This window comes from Salvelinus alpinus, chromosome 5, assembly GCF_045679555.1.
Source record: "Salvelinus alpinus chromosome 5, SLU_Salpinus.1, whole genome shotgun sequence".
Taxonomy (NCBI): domain Eukaryota; kingdom Metazoa; phylum Chordata; class Actinopteri; order Salmoniformes; family Salmonidae; genus Salvelinus; species Salvelinus alpinus.
This window is the reverse complement of record NC_092090.1, coordinates 70082042-70103249: the sequence shown is the minus strand read 5'-3', so window position 1 is coordinate 70103249 and position 21208 is coordinate 70082042. Positions and strand designations below refer to the sequence as shown.

The 21208-nt window shown below is 43.8% G+C and overlaps 1 protein-coding gene across 1 annotated transcript in view; it reads left to right on the top strand.

Annotated features, from left to right (window-relative positions):
• LOC139576644 (synaptic vesicle glycoprotein 2C-like) overlaps positions 1–19022 on the top strand; it is a 43219-nt gene extending 24197 nt beyond the window's left edge. The window contains exons 4-13 of the mRNA XM_071402943.1: positions 3076–3227; positions 7436–7569; positions 8283–8372; positions 9017–9127; positions 9248–9336; positions 9824–9988; positions 13321–13454; positions 13677–13883; positions 14499–14658; positions 14808–19022. Of these exons, the coding sequence (XP_071259044.1) occupies positions 3076–3227; positions 7436–7569; positions 8283–8372; positions 9017–9127; positions 9248–9336; positions 9824–9988; positions 13321–13454; positions 13677–13883; positions 14499–14658; positions 14808–14991 (1426 nt within the window). The 3' untranslated portion in view covers positions 14992–19022. The remainder of the gene's footprint in view (positions 1–3075; positions 3228–7435; positions 7570–8282; positions 8373–9016; positions 9128–9247; positions 9337–9823; positions 9989–13320; positions 13455–13676; positions 13884–14498; positions 14659–14807) is intronic.
• Positions 19023–21208: the final 2186 nt, after the last annotated feature.

The following is a 21208-nucleotide window of genomic DNA, read 5'->3' as shown; positions in this document are numbered from 1 at the left end:
CACTGCTTGATAGTGCCCACAGACCAGTCGATGTGAGGGTTATGGCTGTGAAGCCAGGGGTATCCAAGGACGAGAGGGAACTCGGAACACGAGGTCAGATGAAAGTTCATCACTTCCTGGTGTTGGGAAACTGAAAGACGCAAGGGGGTAGTGACACGAGTGACAAGTCCAGATCCCAAAGGGCTTCCATCCAACGTAGTAACCCTTATGGGATCACTTAGAGGTTCAGAGGGAACGCCATTCTCCTTCGCCCAGACACCATCCATGAAGTTACCTGCGGCTCCAGAGTCTACCAAGGCTTGAAGGGGAAGCTCGTGGTTGTCCCAGGAAAGGGTAACTGGAATGAGCAGGCGGGAGTTGGATGGATGGGAGGAGGTTATGTTTCCCGTTACAGTCCTCCCAGGCCTGCACGGGAGAGTGCGTTTTCCCTGGAGCCCGGGACACGTGGAGAGGAAATGGCCCGGTTTGCCGCAATATAGACAGCGTCGCTCCCTCATCCGGCGGTCTCTCTCAGCCTGGGAGATGCGTCCAACCTGCATGGGTTCCGGTGGAGTCAGCGGGGATAAAGGTGGAGACTCGGAGCTGGGACCGATAGGAGCTAGGGTGAGAGATCTACGGTTGAGCTCTCTCTCTCTCAGACGCTGGTCTATGCGTGAAGCCAACTTGATCAGGGACTCGAGGTTGTCCGGTGGTTCCCGAGTGGCCAGTTCATCTTGGATGGTGTCGGAAAGACCCTTCAAAAAGCACACTGTGAGCGCCTCGTCATTCCAGCCACTCGCTGCTGCCACCGTGCGGAACTGGATGGCATAGTCCGTCACGCTGCGCCGACCTTGGCGGAGAGTCAGGAGCTGTTTGGCTGAGTCAGGACCGCTGGTAGGACCTTGAAACACTCGCTTGAATTCTTCAGCAAAGGTAGAGTAGCTGGCACAGCAGGGACTTTGGGCATCCCACACAGCAGTAGCCCAGGCTAGGGCTTTTTCCGACAGTAGGGTGATGATATATGCTATCTTGGACCGGTCGGTGGGAAATGACGAGGGTTGCAGCTCGAAGGAGAGAGAACATTGGGTGAAAAACCCCTTACAACCACTCGGATCACCTGAGAACCGTTGGGGAGGCGGCAGACGAGGTTCAGCCAGGGGGTTAACTGCCACGGGCACTTGAATCTGATGAACTGGAGCAGAAGCGGTTGCAGGAGAAAGTTGATCAGAAATCTGCTTTATGGAAGTCATCATCTCCGACAGAAGTTGAGAATGTCCAGCCATTAAGGCCTCTTGCTGAACCAGAGCAGCTTCGTGACGTTGGACAGTCCCCTCGTGGTGGGACAGCATGGGAAAAAAGTCCTGGGTACTGGCTGCCTCTGGGTTCATTTTAATGGCTCAGTGTTTCTGTCAGGACCCGGTGCTAGAAACAGTCACTAAATCGGCAGAACCCAGAAGATGAGGCAGACACAGCAGTACTAGAGATGGTGGTTTAATAAAAAATAGATAACTTCCAAAATACAAAGAAAATCCACAAAGTGGTAAAAACAGCAAGGGAAAAAACAAACCTAAAAGACTAATCCAAAATACAAAAGAACAAAACCAGAGAACCTCTGGAAAATCCAACAAGAGAAAAATATATGTTCACAACAAGGCTTGGGCTGGGGCTGGGTGCTAACATACAAACACTGAGCAAGGAACTAAGGAACACACAGGGATTAAATACTAACAAGGGAACGACATACAGGTGCAAACAATAATAGAGCAAGGGAAAAACAAAAGGTACAAAAAAGGTGCAATGGGGACATCTAGTGACAAAAACCAGAACAGTCCTGGCCAAAACCTGACAATAGGGGCTTAAAACCTTGTTTCATTCATTCATTGATGTGAACCTTTGTAAACACGTTTGTGCGTCTTCTACTTGGAGTGGATTAATAATTTTAACATTGCTGGTAAAATGCCTTACAAGTCTCAAAAACAAAACAATTAGCACAAAAGAATTCCCCTCATTCGTCAAATTAATTTGAAAAAGTTCAAGCAAAAAGTGCACAAGAATTCTAAAAGCAATATCTCAACAAACAACATTCAGTCCTTTCTTTCGGTCTTGCACTCGCTGATTCTGGTGTCTCATTCAATCAGATGTGTTTTTGTCAAGGTTTCCCCTGGCTTGACAAATCCCAGGGATGTTTCCTTAGCCATCACCGTCGTCATGCCACACTGGCTTTTGGTAAGCCTTTAGTGAAAGGCTCTGTGACAAATGATTGTCTAAAATGTGCTTCTGGGGCATTTAAAGGCAGCCTTATGATGGACAAGTGACATTTGATTTGGAAACTACTGTACTAGCGCCGTACGACCATCCTGATCTCGCGAGCTTACATTCTATTTCGCTACGCAATGAAACGAAACAAAAGCGCAGCAGTCAGGATAGTGGAGCAGGCTACTACTTTACAGCACCATTTCTGAATGTCCATATTGTTATTCACTGGCTGCATGGCCTCTAGCCTCACATGTCTAGCAATGTAAGAACAGAGCATTGATTTATAGAGAGAAAATATTGGAGGGGTGTAACGGTCCCTGTCAAAAGCTAATTTACTAATTGCCTCCCGCCCCTCTCCCCAGAGGGACTCAATGTAATTGAAAAGGCTTGCCAGCCAAACTGCCTTCTGTTCGAGTCATGGACGACTGGCTCCAAGCCTAATGGTTAACTGGAAAGCCAAGGAAATGCCCTTTTGGCAAAGTTGGCTTATTTTGAGGAAAATTGTTAGAGTGTTTGTTTCTATTGTCTACTTTTACAGTAGTAAAAACTGTTCCAGCTGCGTCACGTCTGAACAATACAAAAGGTTCCCCAGAGAAAATAAAGGCCCCACAAAATATTTTTTTTAAATAACAAAAAAACAACAGCTTTTTGTTGTTGTTGCAGCAATGTACTATAGATATAGTTCATTTTCATGGGTCAACTAATTTGTAGGTGTTAAGAAAATGTAACCTTCCGCATAATCCGTGAGGCTCTACTCGTTGTCCTATGGCATATCATCTTCTGGTGCATTGCGCCACCAAGTAATTAAGCAACTCATTGTCCTGTCCTTGTCTCCTTCAGAACAGGGGGGGTTGTACCCATCGTCTTCTCCTTATTTGCGGAGGTGCTGTCCAGAGAGAAGAGAGGGGAGCACCTGAGCTGGCTCTGCATGTTCTGGATGATTGGCGAGATCTATGCTTCAGCCATGGCCTGGGCCATTATACCACACTACGGTGAGTAGTATACTGTTATACCACGTTAACGCACTACGGTGACTCACCCGGACTAGTTCACACTCACACAGGTGGAATGAACACATCATAGGCATTTTCGTGACAAAACCTTGGTTAGATGGTTATGATACCCCTGAATGTGGTATAATATTTTGACATTGTATTGTTTACAAAGTAAAAATAAATAAAAAAATGGGACACAATGTTAAAACTTACTGCACAAATCCAGGTTAGCAGAGTATAACCAGCGGATGTGAACGTTTAGCTGTGACCGTGGGTGAAGGTGCCAGTTTGCCCTGCTGGCGCGTCAACTAAGTGGCTGCAGACTGAGAGAGGGACAGTTTAAGTGATTAATGTAGGCCTGGAAACCACGGGTATACACATACAGGCACACATAGGGATATTTAAAGGATGAAGGCGTAACGGTGGGAGATAGGAGACTGTGATTTACGACTGCTACACTGGAAATAAGCTGCACTCATCAATAAAGAAAAGGGAAAAGGCTTGAAAATGGGCTTTCCTCTCTCTCTCTTCCTCACACTATATCAATCTCTCCCACCACCCGTCTCTCTGTCTGAGCCTATTTCTCTCTGCTCATCTTCTCTTTCCCTTTCTTTCTGTCCCTCTCTTTCCTCCCCCTCTTTCACTGTCTCCCAATGTCTCTTCCAACCACCTCTTACTGGCCCTCCCTCCCTGTCCCTCCTCTCCTTCTCTCTGTCTGGGGATGTTCTTCTTGATCAAGCATAATTAGCTTTTTCTTCTTGCTCTAACCTAACGGGACAAAGCTACAGCTATCCATGATTTATGGTCGAGCCGTGTTTTAGCCCAGCCGTGGGTGACGTCAGTGAGAGGCTTCATGGAGGATATTTCACTGTGCCGGCCGTGCTGAGCCACTGAAACCCCTGTTTGTACAAATAGTGACTGCACTGTAGACATTGAAGGCAATGATACCTGAAACAGTTGGGGTTCATTTAAGATTTCAGATCATTGAGCTGCTTTTAGGAAAATCCACAGTTTCTCTTCATTGTGCAGAAGCTATAGAGGAGGGCTACACACACACACACACACACACACACACACACACACACACACACACACACACACACACACACACACACACACACACACACACACACACACACACACACACACACACACACACACACACACACACACACACACACACACACACACAATCTGATAAACCTAGTGAGTCTCACTGAGAAAGCTCTGCTGTCAGGTCTGCAGATATCCCTTTGAAGGCTTGGTAGTAAACCCACTCTGCTCTCATTCTTTCTGACACACACTCTCTCTTTACTCTCTCACTCTTCCTCTCTCCATATCCTCTCTATTTCTATCCTTTATCTCCCCCTTATCTCCCTCCCCCCTTTATCTCCCTCTCCCCCCCCTCTCTCTCTCTGAGCGTGCCTTGCATACTCCAGCACTTTTGGGTGATTTTTATGTTCTCTCCAACTGCCGCAGTGCCCGCCAACAGCGATGTGGCTGAGGAGCCTGAGGTGTAGTCTTTTGTCTCATACAGAAACAGATAATGATGGATAACCACACATCTACCACCTCATTGGTGTTTAATACTCCATTAAAGTTCTTTATATACCTCCTCACTTGTCTTCAACGCTCTGCAGCTCCTAATGTCTTCTAAAGCCTCATGACAAAGACACAGATGGAGACTACAGGAGCCTGAATCAGCCGGCAGAGATCTCCGTCATACTGCAGCCTTTAGTTACACTACTAGGAGTCTCTCTCTCCCTCCATCCATCCATCCATCCATCCATCCATCCATCCACTTAGTCAATTATGTACATAATCCCAGTAATGGCATTTTCAATGGCAAAAACACTAACCCTCCGGGGCTGACAGCACAGCTATATCCCCATAGACAAGGCAATCACTGCAGCACATCAAATCTTACACACACACACACACACACACTAATACATTACCATCAGCATACATGTGTCATGTTAACACACACACACACACACACACACACACACACACACACACACACACACACACACACACACACACACACACACACACACACACACACACACACACACACACACACACACACACACACACACGTGCAGGCACGCACAGACACACAGAGTTCATGCATTCACACCAACACACACATGCACGAGACCCTGAATGTAAGGAATTGAGATTGCCTACGTGGTAGTCACTGGGAATCCTTGGCATCCTCCCACACACACCTACAGGACAGTGTCATTACTCAGCACACTACCACAGTAACACCCCAGCAGTTCTATACATTAACGCTTACAAACACGGTGTGTGGATGACTCTGATGCACGCACAGAATGATGTACAGCCCCACAACCACCATACACGGGTGGTTTGAGAGAGATGATCTGTGTATGACAACCTTTCTTCAAGTCTGGCTTTATTTCCACAGTGGTTGATAAGCGGTGGTATCAATCTGCCATTAGATTCATTTCTAGCAGTAATTTCCTTGCATTAATATGAACAGTGTTGATGGATAATGGGGTTATTCCTTTAAATCGTGTTAAAAAGAAAAGGGCCTGATCCAGAGGGAGAGACGTGGGAGGTCACGACTAACATCCCTCTTCTCCCTCCTTCCCCAAATAGGAACAGGGAACATAAGCACACACACACACATTGCATTATCCCTCTTACACTAATGTACACTCCCACACACTGAAGAACAGTCATTTTCAGTAAAAACGAGATAAGGAGAACAAAAATATACCTCTTCATTGTTTTGGATATGCCCTGTTACTGTAGTTCTCAGCTACAGTGTTTATAGTGTACATACCGCATGTGGATTTGTGTTAATTCTGTGTCGATTATGTTGTCTGTCTGTATATCCTGCTTAACGTCTGTCTGTATATCCTGCTTATCGTCTGTCTGCATATCCTGCTTATCATCTGTCTGTAAATCCTGTTTATTGTGGCGGCACCACAAATTCCTGTACATACAAATCTATTTGGCGAATAAAGGTGATTCTGAAAAGATTTTACTTTCTCGATGTTCCATCAAATTTTCAGTAAGACCCATTTTCAGTAATATCCATTAAAGTGGGCAACAAATTTGATATTTATAAACTATTTCACAGAATGTATGAAACACATTTAAGGCTTTGAAGGGTTCTACTGTGCCTAAGGGAGAGCACCATGAAATTACAGTGCTGTACATGGGTAGCTCAGTGTTGAGGCTAAGATTATGTACATGGCTGTGTACTATTACAATGATTAAGGATAGATATAATTGAAGGCTTTAGCAACCGTTTCCAGCTCGAGGACATAATTAGTCCGGCATGTTCCTTTCCTATGGCAAAGGTGCATAAAGATGAAGGAATTCAGATATGACATTGTTTTTAGCACGACCCACAGAGTTCTTAAACTACGGTGTGCCACATGGGCCAATGTGCCAGTAAATCAGCACAATCTAATTTTTCGTTTTTTCAAATTGGAGCCGTCTTGGAGCTAATCATGTATACTGTGATAATGCCAATACAAAAAAAGAGTAACGTAGAGCAATGTACAATAAGGCGAACATAGCAAATTAGGCATTTGTGGTAAGTACATAGGGGCCGCCATCTTTATGCACCTTCGCTGTTGAATAGTCCAGAAAATGACTTTAGAATGTGCTGAGATAAGTGTCATTTAGAGGGGGGAATTGGAAATTGATTGTGTGTGCGTGCGTGCGTTTGTGTATGTGAGAATACGTGTGTGTGTGTGTGTATGTGTGTGTATGCGTATGTGTGTTGCTGCTATGAAGATGAATCGGACAGTCTCTACCTGTGGGATGAGATCAGGTACAACATGATTTAACTTAAATGTCCTTTCTTTCCTTCCTTTATTTGTTTGCTTTGTGTGTTGCACTTTCCTCTGTGTGTGGTCTTCTGGAATATACCCCATAGAAATTGTGCAAATAGAACAGACGTCACATCACCAAGGGAAGCAACAATCAGTTGCCCACAAGTAGCTTAAAAGACCCACTCCTGTGACATTTTTTAACTACTATGACTGGAGACCAAAAACAAGCTAAATACTGTATGAATTGAAAAATCGAAGCTCCCTCTCTTGAGAATGTGACCATTATGTAAAATATGCTGATGTGTTCTCTTGTGTCTGATTGTTTGATGATGTATTGTGTGTGATTGGTTGCTGATGGGTTCTCTTGTGTGTGATTGGTTGCAGGCTGGAGTTTCAGTATGGGTTCTGCCTACCAGTTCCACAGTTGGAGAGTGTTTGTGGTCGTCTGCGCACTGCCCTGCGTTTGTGCTGTCGTGGCTCTCACTTTCATGCCTGAGAGCCCCAGGTTTTACCTGGAGGTAAAGTGTTATGGGAAATGGGGTTTTAGGGAGAATGTCTGCCCCTCACAGACTATGTCAGTGTGTGTGTGCATGAATGGTCAGCTTTTCAATTCAATAGTTCCAGTTCTGAACAGTATAGGCAAGTATAGGCAACTAATAGAATGTAGACCAATCCCAGATAGGCATATAGCCTAGTTAATTGGTTATTTAAGTCTGATGATAGTGCAAGGATTGGTTATCATTAACCTAGGGCCGTATAGCAGCTTAGGTCCCTATAGCATCTATTTCCTCAGAAAACCATTGAAGAGGGTACATTATCCTAGGTTACTATAATGCTTAAGTGTGTTCATGACAGTGGGTGCTGAGGAGTATTTTTTTAATAATAAAGTATAATTTATTTGTTTTTGCTCAGTCTGATTGGGTGGGCCTGGCAGGGCCTGGCTTCCCAGTGGGTGGGCCTGTGTCCACCCAGGCCCACACATGACTATGCCCCTGGTTCATGAAAGTTGGAAATGCTTTGTTCTTCAACAGAAAGGCCTATGAGGCAAACAATTAGTCAGCCTGTTACTGTAGGAGAATTACACTTTGAAGTAAAATGAGTCATCATTGTCGTGACTCCTGTCATCTCAGCCCATCTCCATCCTGTGTGAGCATGGCTGTCACGGAGGAGCGCTCCCGGTTCTCTCTCCGTTAATCCCGTTAATTCCCCCCCCGTTTCTCACTCCTGTCAGGTGGGGAAGCACGACGAGGCTTGGATGATCCTCAAGCAGATCCATGACACCAACATGCGAGCGCGTGGGCAGCCGGAGAAAGTCTTCACCGTGAGTATTTTCCCGCCTCGGCTCTTGCTTTGTTCACACAGTAAAAAAACGAAGGCTTATAACCACCAGCGCTGCGACATGTTTAAATATGTGCCGAGGATCATATCTATGATATGAAAAGGTTTTGAAAGGTATTTTGTGTCATTCAAATACGCAATGCCCGAGGCGCGCATGGAAACAGCACCCCAGTCAATCTACATTTAGAGCTTTTAATTTGGTGTCAGATTTCCTGTCTCTGGAAGTGAACTAAAGCCCTTGCAAATCTCATGATACATCTGTAGCCTATATTTTCAGATGGAGGTTTTTGCTGCTAGTGCAATAGCATAAGGGCTCAATCAATCTTGAATTGCAAAACTTGCCTATCAATTTGCATAGCCTACCTTTTTCCATGGGAAAATCTAATTGCAATGCAGAATAGTTGTAGATACTGTAAGAGAACCAGGTAAATTCCAATTCCTCGGTGCTTCCAAGGCCCCTGTTTCCTTGTACCACCCAGGGATATCCAATGAATGGACCACAGCCACAGACCACCTTCCAGTTACATTTCTCCACCAGCAGTAGCCTACAAGAAAGAAACAGCATAAACATTACCTTTGATGTAATTATGTTATTAAAAACTAAATTTCCCATAATTCCCATCCCAGGTGAACAGAATCAAGATCCCCAAGCATTTGGATGAGCTGGTGGAGATCAAATCAGAGTCGGGGAACCCAGTCTCCAAGGCCCTCTTCAGGTCCAAGACAGAGCTATGTGGGGTGGGTTTTCTCTGCCTCTCCTGCTGTTGGCTCGCTAGATGCCCATGTTAGAAGCAGAATTATCCTGCACTGCACTCTCACAAATCATTATTGATGTGTCTCTCTTGTTTCTCCACACAGATCTGGGTTAACTTTATGAAGTGTTTCGACTACCCTCTGAAAGAAAGCACTATCAAGCTAGCTATTGTTTGGTTTACGCTGTCATTTGGGTAAGCTTTTTATTGTAATGATTCCCACTCCCTCCCTCTCTCCTGATAGAAAGTTCTGGTTCTTAATTTAGAGATGTAGGAGTCAGAATAGGCTAACTTCTTTCGTCAGGAAATGGCATAGACTTTTGCGCTTGCAGCCACATTGCATTTCTGTCAGCTGTCCAACGTGGTAGCAGAGGTCGCAGCTCCCTGCTCTCAGGAGAACTACTGAATCAATATACTTTCATTGGCCTCTCCTCTCAGTGTGACAGGATGGGAATTCAAGCAGCCTGAGAAGAAAAGAACACTCCTGGAAACCCAACTGAAACAGTGTATTCTACCCCTATAGTTCCAATACATTTCAACTGGCTCCTATGTATAAACATGGATTTATTTATATTTGTTAACCTATATCCACTAAAGTGACTCTCCACGCCAAATTCCCTGTGGTACGTACATAACCTAACCTTTATGTTGGTGACGACACTGTGTGTGTCTGTGGATCCAGGTACTACGGCCTGTCTGTGTGGTTCCCTGACGTCATCAAGCACCTCCAGGCAGATGACTACGCCTCCAAGGTGAAGATCCACAGCAACGAACGCATCGAGGACTTCACCTTCAATTTCACCATGGAGAACCAGATCCACACCAATGGTGTCTTCATCAACGACAGGTAGGGAAGAAAGAGAAAACTCTTCCACATTACAGTTTTTTACAATCACTTTGGCACTCATTTCGGAACCTTGATGTAATTTTTCAAAACTCTAGACACAAAACTCACAACCAATGGTCAAAATGCAAATTTTTCTAAACTCTAACGCTTTTCCCAATTGCTTGGATACAATACACATAAAGCTAAGATCATTTGTTCATTGAACTCAAATAACCTGTTCACCTGACACAACTTAACATCAAAGTATTACCATTTCAAAATGCAATTCACACATTACATCTGAAATGACTGTCTATTCATTTCATTACAATGATCTAACTATCAACTGATACAACTGCTCAAAATGATAAGTAACTGTTGCATTACTCTTAATGCATAGTTTTATGGAAACTGACGAACAATATTCCATGTTTAGATCATGAAAGTTTCAGGATAACGAGATCCATTGACACCAATTACCGTGGAACATGAACCAACTGGACTACATTATCTATGGATGTAATATTTAATCATCATTCTTTATCAGACACTGTTTCTATGGTCCCATGTACCACTTTTCCAGACCATGTTTTCAGATTTGACATTACTGTACACTCACCGGCTACTTATCTAGTACTGGGTAGGACCCCCTTTTGCCTCCACAGCAGCCTGAATTATTCACGGTGTTGTACGTTAAGAGATGCCCTTCTGCACCACTGTTTTAAACAGCTGTTATTTGAGCATTTGTGGCCTTTCTGTTAGCTTGAATAAGTCTGGACATTCTCCTCTGACCTCTCTCATTAACAAGGTGTTTTGCCCACAGAACTGCCGCTCACTGAATGTGTTTTGTTTATCGCACCATTCTCTGTAAACTCTAGAGACTGTAGTACGTAAAAATCCCAGGAAGGCAGCTGTTTCTGAGATGCTGTAATCACTATGTGTGGCATCAACAATCATACCCACGGTCAGTTGCTTAGATCACGCATCTTGTCCGTTCTAATGTTTGGTCGAACAACATCTAAAGCTCTCTACTCTATATACTCTATATGTAACGGATGTGAAATGGCTAGCTAGTTAGCGGGTACGCGCTACTAGCATTTCAATCAGTTACGTCGCTTGCTCTGAGACTTAAGTAGGGTTTCCCCTTGCTCTGCAAGGGCCGCGGCTTTTGTGGAGCGATGGGTAACGACGCTTCGTGGGTGACTGTTGTTGATGTGTGCAGAGGGTCCCTGGTTCGCGCCCGTGTCGGGGCGAGGGGACGGTCTAAAGTTATACTTGTACATTGATGCTGTTGACCCGGATCACTGGTTGCTGCGGAAAAGGAGGAGGTTGAAAGGGGGGTGAGTGTAACGGATGTGAAATGGCTAGCTAGTTAGCGGGTACGCGCTACTAGCATTTCAATCAGTTACGTCGCTTGCTCTGAGACTTAAGTAGGGTTTCCCCTTGCTCTGCAAGGGCCGCGGCTTTTGTGGAGCGATGGGTAACGACGCTTCGTGGGTGACTGTTGTCGATGTGTGCAGAGGGTCCCTGGTTCGCGCCCGTGTCAGGGCGAGGGGACGGTACTAAAGTTATACTGTTACATATATATTGAGTTGCAGGCAGCCACACGATTCACTGTTCGAATGTAACCTTCCTTGATGAGCTAAATCAGGTCTGTAGAGCTGATGGCATGACCTATGTCATTACGTGGGATAATGTCAGGTTCCACCATGCTCAAATGGTGCAAGCATGGTTTCAGGCCCATCCACAATTTACCACCTTGTACTTATCCCCATACTCTCCTTTCCTTAACCCGATTGAGGAATTTTTCTCCACATGGAGGTGGAAGATATATGATAGGCGCCCTCATGAACAAGCCACCCTTCTCCAGGCCATGGATGACGCATGCAATGACATCACGGAAGACCAGTGTCAGGCCTGAATTTGCCATGCCCGAAGATTCTTCCCAAGATGTTTGGCTAATGAAAACATCCATTGTGATGTGGATGAGAGCCTGTGGCCAAATCCACAAGACAGGGTTGATGGAAATATAGAAGTACAGTAATCAATCTTTTGTTTAGCTTTTTACAGTAAGCCAGGTGAGGAACACTGCAGTTGACCTTTAACTGTTTTTTCTTTTTTTGTAGCTAATTATTTTTGCTTTGATTCAAAGAAACCTATGTTGTGATTTTATTGTATTTCATCAATAAATTTCATATTTTGGGGCCTCCCAGGTGGCGCAGTGGTCTAGAGCACTGCGTCGCAGTGCTATGCTGCGCCACCAGAGTCTGGGTTCGCGCCCAGGCTCTGTCGCAGCCGGCCGCGACCGGGAGGTCCGTGGGGCGACGCACAATTGGCTTAGCGTCGTCCGGGTTAGGGAGGGTTTGGCCGGTAGGGATATCCTTGTCTCATCGCGCTCCAGCGACTCCTGTGGCGGGCCGGGCGCAGTGCGCGCTAACTGAGGGGGGCGGGTGCACGGTGTTTCCTCCGACACATTGGTGCGGCTGGCTTCCGGGTTGGAGGCGCGCTGTGTTAAGAAGCAGTGCGGCTTGGTTGGGTTGTGCTTCGGAGGACGCATGACTTTCGACCTTCGTCTCTCCCGAGCCCGTACGGGAGTTGTAGCGATGAGACAAGATAGTAATTACTAGCGATTGGATACCACGAAAATTGGGGAGAAAAGGGGATAAAATTTATAAAAAAAATAAATAAATAAAAATAAAAAAAAAATTCATATTTTGTTCAGTGTCTGTAGTATTCTCTCTACTAGTCATTTTACAGTGATATATTTACGTGTAGTAGCATAATGAAACATGTATCACGTATTTTGTACTACAATATTTAATGATTGTACGAACAACTACACAGTGAAACTATCGGTATCTTGTGTGTGGGTGATCTAAATGAATGTTCCTATGGCATTTCATGATAAATGACTTATTTGAACCTATGATTCTGCAAGTGCAAGGTTGCTTTAAAGATATGAATGCACAATGCAATGTTTTGAACATTGGACAGCCTGTGCTACAAGTGATGCCCGTTTTGTGTCTAGGGTTTTGAAAAATGACCACAAGATTCTGAAATTAGTGCCAAAGTGATTGTTAAAAACTGTAATGATGGACAAGCGGTTATAACCTCATCCTCAATGAAAATGGGACTGATGTACTAAAATGGAGTATGGATGGAAATGTGAGTCATTACTATGGCGCTTTTATATTCATCTGGCATGTTTATCTGCTTTGTCTATGTCAACTAGATGAGATGAATCAACGTTAAATACAGAATAGCTAAGGATTTCTCTGTAAAATGAACATGACATGTAGGCATTAGTAACTAACCATGTCCACACATACACTTTCCTCTGTTGAACCTTCCAGATTTGTTAATATGAAGTTGAAGTCCATCACCTTCATTGACTCAACCTTCCGTAACTGCTACTTTGACGACGTGACGTCGGTGGGATCCTACTTCCGGAACTGTACCTTCATCGAGGCGTTCTTCTACAACACTGGTAAGACAGACAAACAGAACCAGAAAGAGAACAGTGGCATTTCTGGGCCACCGTGAAGAATCTAGAAGGATCATTGTCAGGCTTGACCTGTTCTCCTTTCTTTCATACTTCCTTTTTTGTAAAGATATAGTTTCGATGGGCTGAAAAATGTTTGCTAGGTATTGTCCTTTCTCAGCTATAGTCCTGTCTCAGTCATGCCTATATTCCTGTTTGTGATGGCAGACATCGATGACTCCAAACTGATAGATGGCACAGAGGTGATCAACAGCACGTTTCACCACAACAAGACGGGCTGTCAGATGACATTTGACGACGACTACAGCGCCTACTGGGTCTACTTCATCAATTTCCTTGGAACTCTGGCTGTTCTGCCCGGCAACATCGTCTCGGCACTGCTCATGGATAAAATCGGACGCCTTTCCATGTTAGGTATGTACGGGGATAGTCTGCATAGTGCTTTCGGAGGGCTAACTTTGTTATGAGCATGACTGTATCAGGTTGTTCAAATTAAAAAGGATGTGGTGTGTGCGTCTGTGTGTGTGTGTGTGCCTGCCTGTGTGTGTTTGTCTGCGTCTGTGTGTGTGTCTGCGTCTGCATCTGTATGCCTGCGTCTGTGTGTGCCTGCGTCTGTGTGTGCGTGTCTGTGTGTGCGTGTCTGTGTGTGTGTGTGTTCCTGCGTCTGTGTGTTTGCGTCTGTGTGTGTGTGTGTCTGCGTCTGTGTGTGTATGTGCGTTTGTGTGTCTGTGTGTGTGTGTGTCTGCGCCTGTGTGTGTGTGTCTGTGTGCCTGCGTCTGTGTGTGTGTGTTCCTGCGTCTGTGTGTGTTTGCGTCTGTGTGTGTGTGTGTGTGTGTGTGTGTGTGTGTGTGTGTGTTCCTGCTTCTGTGTGTGTTTGAGTCTGTGTGTGTGTGTGTGTGTGTGTGTGTGTGTGTGTGTGTGTGTGTGTGTGTGTGTGTGTGTGTGTGTGTGTGTGTGTGTGTGTGTGTGTGTGTGTCTGCGTCTGCGTCTGCGTCTGTGTGTGTTTGCTTCTGTGTGTGTGTGGTACAGGTGGCTCCATGGTTCTGTCAGGGATCAGTTGTTTCTTCCTGTGGTTCGGCACCAGTGAGTCGATGATGATCTTCATGCTGTGCCTTTACAACGGCCTGAGCATATCAGCCTGGAACTCACTGGACGTGGTCACCACAGAGTCCTTCCCTACAGATAGAAGGTATAGTTAGCAAGAAAATATAAATGATCCATTCCTATCTGCAACAACAACAAGCATGAACAAACACACAAACATACATATAAAACTCATGTAAATCACTAAAAGACTTTCTAATCCCTCCCCCCCCTCTCTCTCTCTGTGTGTGTCAGAGGGACAGGTTTTGGGTTCTGTAACGCCTTGTGTAAGCTGGCTGCAGTGTTGGGAAACCTGATCTTTGGTTCTCTGGTTGGCATCACCAAGTCCATCCCCATCCTCCTGGCCTCATCTGTGCTGGTGTGTGGAGGCCTGGTGGGGCTCCGGCTGCCTGATACCAGGGCCAACGTACTCATGTAGCCCCAGGAAGGACCACCTGGCCTGTGGAAGACTTGGGCCAAACCTGGTGCAAAGGGTTTGCTTCAAACATGTCCTATGGATGTTTGAGATTTGATTTGATTTGCTTATTGTGGTCTCAAAGGGAGTTCAATTGCATAACCCCCCACCCCATATCGCTACGAAACAGTATATCTACTTTCACTTTATCAATTTATGTATGTACAAGACACAACCCAAGCTCCAGACCATCTGCACAATTCCCTGGTGTCAAAGGGAAACTCCTATTTATTGTTGAATGTAATATTTGGGGATATCACAACGCCCCTTCCAGGATGGAATGATGTCACTCAATATTTTCATGTTATTTCATCATGATATAATCATAATAGTTAGTGGGGTAGATATTTTAGTGAAGCTTGTGGTGAGCATTGTTCAGGGGAATTGATGGTCAGTTGTTCATGACTGATTGATGGCCGGGCCATTGCCTGTGGATTAGGTCCATCCATCCCCGTATAGTACTGGCTGTGAAGGGAACTACTGTATGTGGGTCCTGTAGTTGGCTGAAGTAGACTCTAGATCAGTGTCATTGGCTGTTTGCTATGAGCTGGCTTTTGAAGTCAGGACTGAGTTAGTGCTATGTGAGTTGTATAGATGTCAGTAGCGCCTGTTGCGTTGTATCATATGAGCAGTAGCTTCCAGGCATGTTAGTCTGGAGTCATTGCAGGGGCAGGGTTAGTGCTGTACATATGAATGTGTTCATATTAGGCCAGGACAGATGGAGGAGAGAGGAGAAAACAAGCTGTTCTGAGCACAGCCACCCTGCAGTGGGAGAGATGGGGGAATAGATGATCAGAAAGACTGGAGACCACACAGCTGCAACACAGCTGGCCTAGACAGACAGACAGACAGACAGACAGACAGACAGACAGACAGACAGACAGACAGACAGACAGACAGACAGACAGACAGACAGACAGACAGACAGAACCGGAGAGAGAACAAGGGTATTTCTGGGCCACCGAGTGTAGATGGATCTTTATCAGGCTTGATGTGTTCTCACATAATGTTTCACTTGTAATGTCTGCTGGATATACGCACATAACCTGAACTGTCAACCATGAAGAGTCATGGTGATGGACAGGTCTTAACCCACAGTAGCTGGTTTGAAGCTTCTCCCAGAAAACATCTGAAACTATAATAACGAGCTTGTTGTCAGTTGTGGCTATTTATTTATTAGTTTACACTGACAGATGCATAAAGATGTGTTTTCATTACAGTGTTCTGCCCCACTCTACCACAGTCAAATATAAACACTCAATATCAAAGCCCTTTGCACCAGCTCTCTAGGCCATATTGAATAACTTGATTTGTTGTTATTTGAAGTGTACATACTAAATGTATCAATATGTTAATATTTATGTTTTTTTGCGGGTATGTATCTGCAGTTGTTCTAAAGAATTTGTTGGGGAAAATGTAAGAATGCAATTTTTTTGTATCAACTCTTGTTCTCCACTTCTCCTATTTGTTGTATTCTATGCAGGCTTCCTGATTGGGATTTATTTATGTTCAGCCTTTGATTTGGCGTTTCTCTTCGGCACTGACTTTGTAATGACATGTCAGGCTGCTTCCTTTTCAAGATACTGAATGGCCTTTTTTTTTAAATGTGCCTCTTCACCGGAGCGTTCTCCTCATAGACAACAGAACAGGAGACTGAAGGGTACAGGAGGTAAACAGGAAGTGAACTCTGTGTCTGTGTGTGTGTGTGTGTGTGTGTGTGTGTGTGTGTGTGTGTGTGTGTGTGTGTGTGTGTGTGTGTGTGTGTGTGTGTGTGTGTGTGTGTGTGTGTGTGTGTGTGTGTGTGTGATGTCCCTTCTCACTACGGTCAACATTTTCAAGTACTGTACATCATCACATTGGTGTGACAGTGACGTGTAAAAGGTACAACATCCATATCAGTTTCAAAAAAGATGCCCTCCCTTCAGATGAAGTTGGAAGATAATATTATTTTTAAACTGGATTGGAAAATATCAAATGTTATTTAGAGCAATAAGATATTTAGTAACTGCTTGCATAAGAGTGACCCCACAGACGTAATTTAAGTGAAATGACGTGAAAACAACGTTGATTCAACCAGTGTGTGCCCAGTGGGAATGCAATTGCGTGGATATTTTAAGCAATATTTAAACAGTTTTACAACATTGAGTAAACTATTCCAGTGCTTGTTATTTAAAAAAAACACCTGTGACCATTTGGAAGACATTTTAGAATCAGTAACAAAACAGTATTTTTCAAAAGGCTTCTTGCCAAATGTCTGCCCACATAATTCAATACACAGCACATGTATTAATCTTTGCACTGTATAATGGCTTTTCATTAGTGCTGTACACTGCATAACGTTTCAGTCTCTAAATTCTCACCCAAAGTTGACAAATGCATCTGATGTTTATAAGGCATCCTGCAGATAGCTGTTGGTACTGTAAGCAGTATGATCACCAGACCTCAGTCACAGGTCTACATCTCTACATGGCTCCTTAGTATTTTCTGTGGCTTACTGCCGGTGTAGCTCTCCTGTTCCTGTGTGTGTCGTATCTGTGAGTATATTGTAGTGTTAGTAGTTCACTGTATCAAAACTGCTGTCTGCTTGCACCCTCCTTATTTTAGCTTTACATCATCTTGCATATGGTAAAGTCTGTTTGCTGATTGTTTGTTTCTTGGTATGCACTACAAATGAACAACCGCTGACTTCTTGATGATTTCGTGATTTTTTAAGTGATGACATAATCAATGGAACTTGAGTATTTATAGTAGTAGTAATAACATTCTGATTGGGCTTGTGTCAAACCAAAGCTACTGACTGACTACTGTTACCACCTCAGCAGTGTTGTGCATACAATAAGATACCAGTTATTTATCAACAAGGATTGCAGCTGTATGGTGGTACTGGATGTGTTAAACCTAGCGTCTTAACCTAATTGTGACAGCATTGCCTGTGGTATCTTACAAAGGATAAATAAGTGTCTCTCTTTTTTTGTGTGGTTGTGTGGTTTGGTTTCACTATCATTGTGGGGACCAGAAGTCCTCACAAGGATAGTAAAACAAGGGAAATTTGGACAGGTATGGACATTTCGCCAGTCCCCACAAGAAAAAATGCTATTTTAGGCTTAGAGGTTAGGTTTAGGGATAAGAGTTAGGTTTAGGCTTAGTTTTAGGGTTAACGTTAGAGTTAGGTTAAGGGTTAGGGAAAATAGGATTTTGAATGTGATTTTTTGGGGGGTTCCCACAAGGATAGTAAAACAAGTGTGTGTGTGTGTGTGTGTGTGTGTGTGTGTGTGTGTGTGTGTGTGTGTGTGTGTGTGTGTGTGTGTGTGTGTGTGTGTGTGTGTGTGTGTGTGTGTGTGTGTGTGTGTGTGTAAGTGTGTGTGTGTAAGTGTGTGTGTGTGTAAGTGTGTGTAAGTGTAAGTGTGTAAGTAAGTAAGTATTGTACATATCAATGCTGTAGTTGGTGGACTTCTGAGTTAAATCTGTATGCTTTTTGATTGACTGATGCGTCTCCAGCTTTGTTCAAGTGATAAAATCCATCTATCCATGTTCTACGTCTGTGTTTCCTTGGCTTAAAGCCACATGTCCTCTACTACTGTGTGTACAAACTTGCATGTGTGTATGAAACTTCTCTTTTTTGTGCTCAACTTTGTGTTCTTATTGTATTCTTCTGCCAGAAGAAGAGAAAATGTAGATTTTTGGGAGAAAAAAAAAGTGAATGTATCACTCGTCAGTTTTTTTGGGACATTTTTTTAAGTGAACAATGGTGTGGGCTCAGATTAACAAATGTGTGGGCTCAGATGAACAAAGGTGTGTACATTATTGTGAAGGGCATGCCAATTGTGGGATGACTGTATATACAGACGTCTATAAACATGAAGCTGTGTAGAGAAATATTTGCCAAATGATGCCCTGTGAATATTGTTTTAATTAAAGGAGAATGGCAGGAATTGCAAATAGTGCTGCTTATGAGCATCAAGTATATGAAATAAAGATTTATGTTCTCTAGCAAAGTCAATCATGTGTTCATTCAACTCCTGAGGATATAAAGCTTGAGTGCATTGCCGCTTATATAGGTCTGCAGCAGGTCATTTTGAAGATAATAATATATCAGATAGAGTGCATGCAGACTGCAGAGCAATGGGCCCAAAATCGTATTACACTAATAATAGCTTTTGTTTAGCACTGTACTCCCATAATCAGACCCCGAAGAAATATATGAGTTATCTTGCCTTCAATGTTTGCAAGTCAGAAAATATTATCAATTGTTGTCAGGAATGAAAAATGCTGATTTTCAATTAGTATAGACTATTATAATTCCAGTCCTATAAAGTTGGAAAAGATGATGCGGCTAAACTAAAGAGAGGGCTTGTGGTATTAGTTTTAAATCAACAACACAAACAGCAGCAATGAAGACATCAAAATGCTCATCCACACAATCCACATTTCCATATTCACTGCCTTATTGTCGTAACAAGTGGGCATTACGCATGCCAAGTAAAGAAATGACATCTACCCCTGGCTTTTGCCTTTTAATTAAAAAAAAAAACATTCCAACAAAACAAACAGATAAAATGTCAAGTGAAATTTTACGTGGAATTTGGAGTTATAGACTTCTCTCACACACACCCTGCAACATCAGCACAGCAGATACAAGAAAAAACTTGGACAACACAATAAATTATTACAGGCAGGCATGTCAAGCTGCACTGCTCTGGCCTGGTTACATGTCATGGCGGCAGGTGGCCTAACGCTAAGGGCGTTGGGCCTGTAACTGAAATGTCGCTAGTTTGAATCCCCGAGCAAGGTGTAAAATCTGCCTAGGTGCCCTTGAGCAAGGCACGTAACCCTTATTGCTTGTGGGTCACCAATGATAATGGCATTTCCAATTCACACATGCATTAATACACACTTGTACATGTGTGAAATTGGACATTTATGTAATCCACCATTGCTGGGACAGTGCTGGAATGGAAAATTAAATATCTGAACAAGAACGGTTTAGGTTGGCATGATAGTGTGTAGCCAGCATTCATTTCTCATCGCTGTCCATAAACCCATTCTACCAGGAACTGAAAAGCATGGCTGGCAGCAGTAGGCTTCAGAGGTTGTCAGACTAGCATGAAGTGAGCTATAGGAAATTGCGTCATCAGAAGGACCCTCTTCCCCCTTTATACAGTAGTGCAATACCTTTGACCAGAGCCCTATGGGCCCTTAGGATGCATTACCTTTGACCAGAGCACTATAGGCTCTTATGATGCATTACCTTTGACCAGAGCCCTATAGGCCCTTAGGATGCATTACCTTTGACCAGAGCCCTATGGGCCCTTATGATGCATTACCTTTGACCAGAGCCCTATGGGCCCTTATGATGCATTACCTTGACCAGAGCCCTATAGGCCCTTATGATACATTACCTTTGACCAGAGCCCTATGGGCCCTTATGATGCATTACCTTTGACCAGAGGGGGCCCTTATGGGCCCTTATTAGGACCAGGCGTGTGGCCAAAATATCATATCACAATATGTTGTCAACATTTTTTAAGGTACGGCAACCATTCTAATTGTTTTATCAACCAAACTAAGACAAAACTGACAGTGAAGTAGCACAATTTGTATAACTTTTCATTTATTTAGCACAGTATCAACATATCGTTAAAAATGTATGTGAGTCGATACTGGTATACCTTAAGATACAATATATCGCCCAGTCGTAGCCCTTATAGTGCTCTACTTTTGACCAGAGCTTTATTGGTCCTGGTCCAAAGTAGTGTACTCTAGGGGATAGGGAGCCATATGGGACTCAGAACCTCTTCCACCTGGCTGACTTCAAGCTTGGTGTGTAAAGTGAATCTCTCTGATGTCCAGAGGTGGGACCAAGTCACTATGAATCGAGTCACAAGCAAGTCACAAGTAACAAGATCCAAGTCTCAAGTCGAGTCCAAAGTAGAATAGGTCTTGACTCAAGTCGAGTCCAAGTCGTGCGTTCTAAGAGCAAGTCAAGTCACAAGATTTCAAGTCTCAAGTCAAGTAAAAATAAAAAGTTATTAATGCAATGACTTTTTCAACTACAAATCTTTTTGTATTTATTGAGGCTACCAGACAGCCCATTTCATTATTTTGTCTACAACACATTTTGATGATGTATTTGTTAAATAGGGACCGTGTAGCAGTGGTAAAGGCATGAAATCAGCAGAAG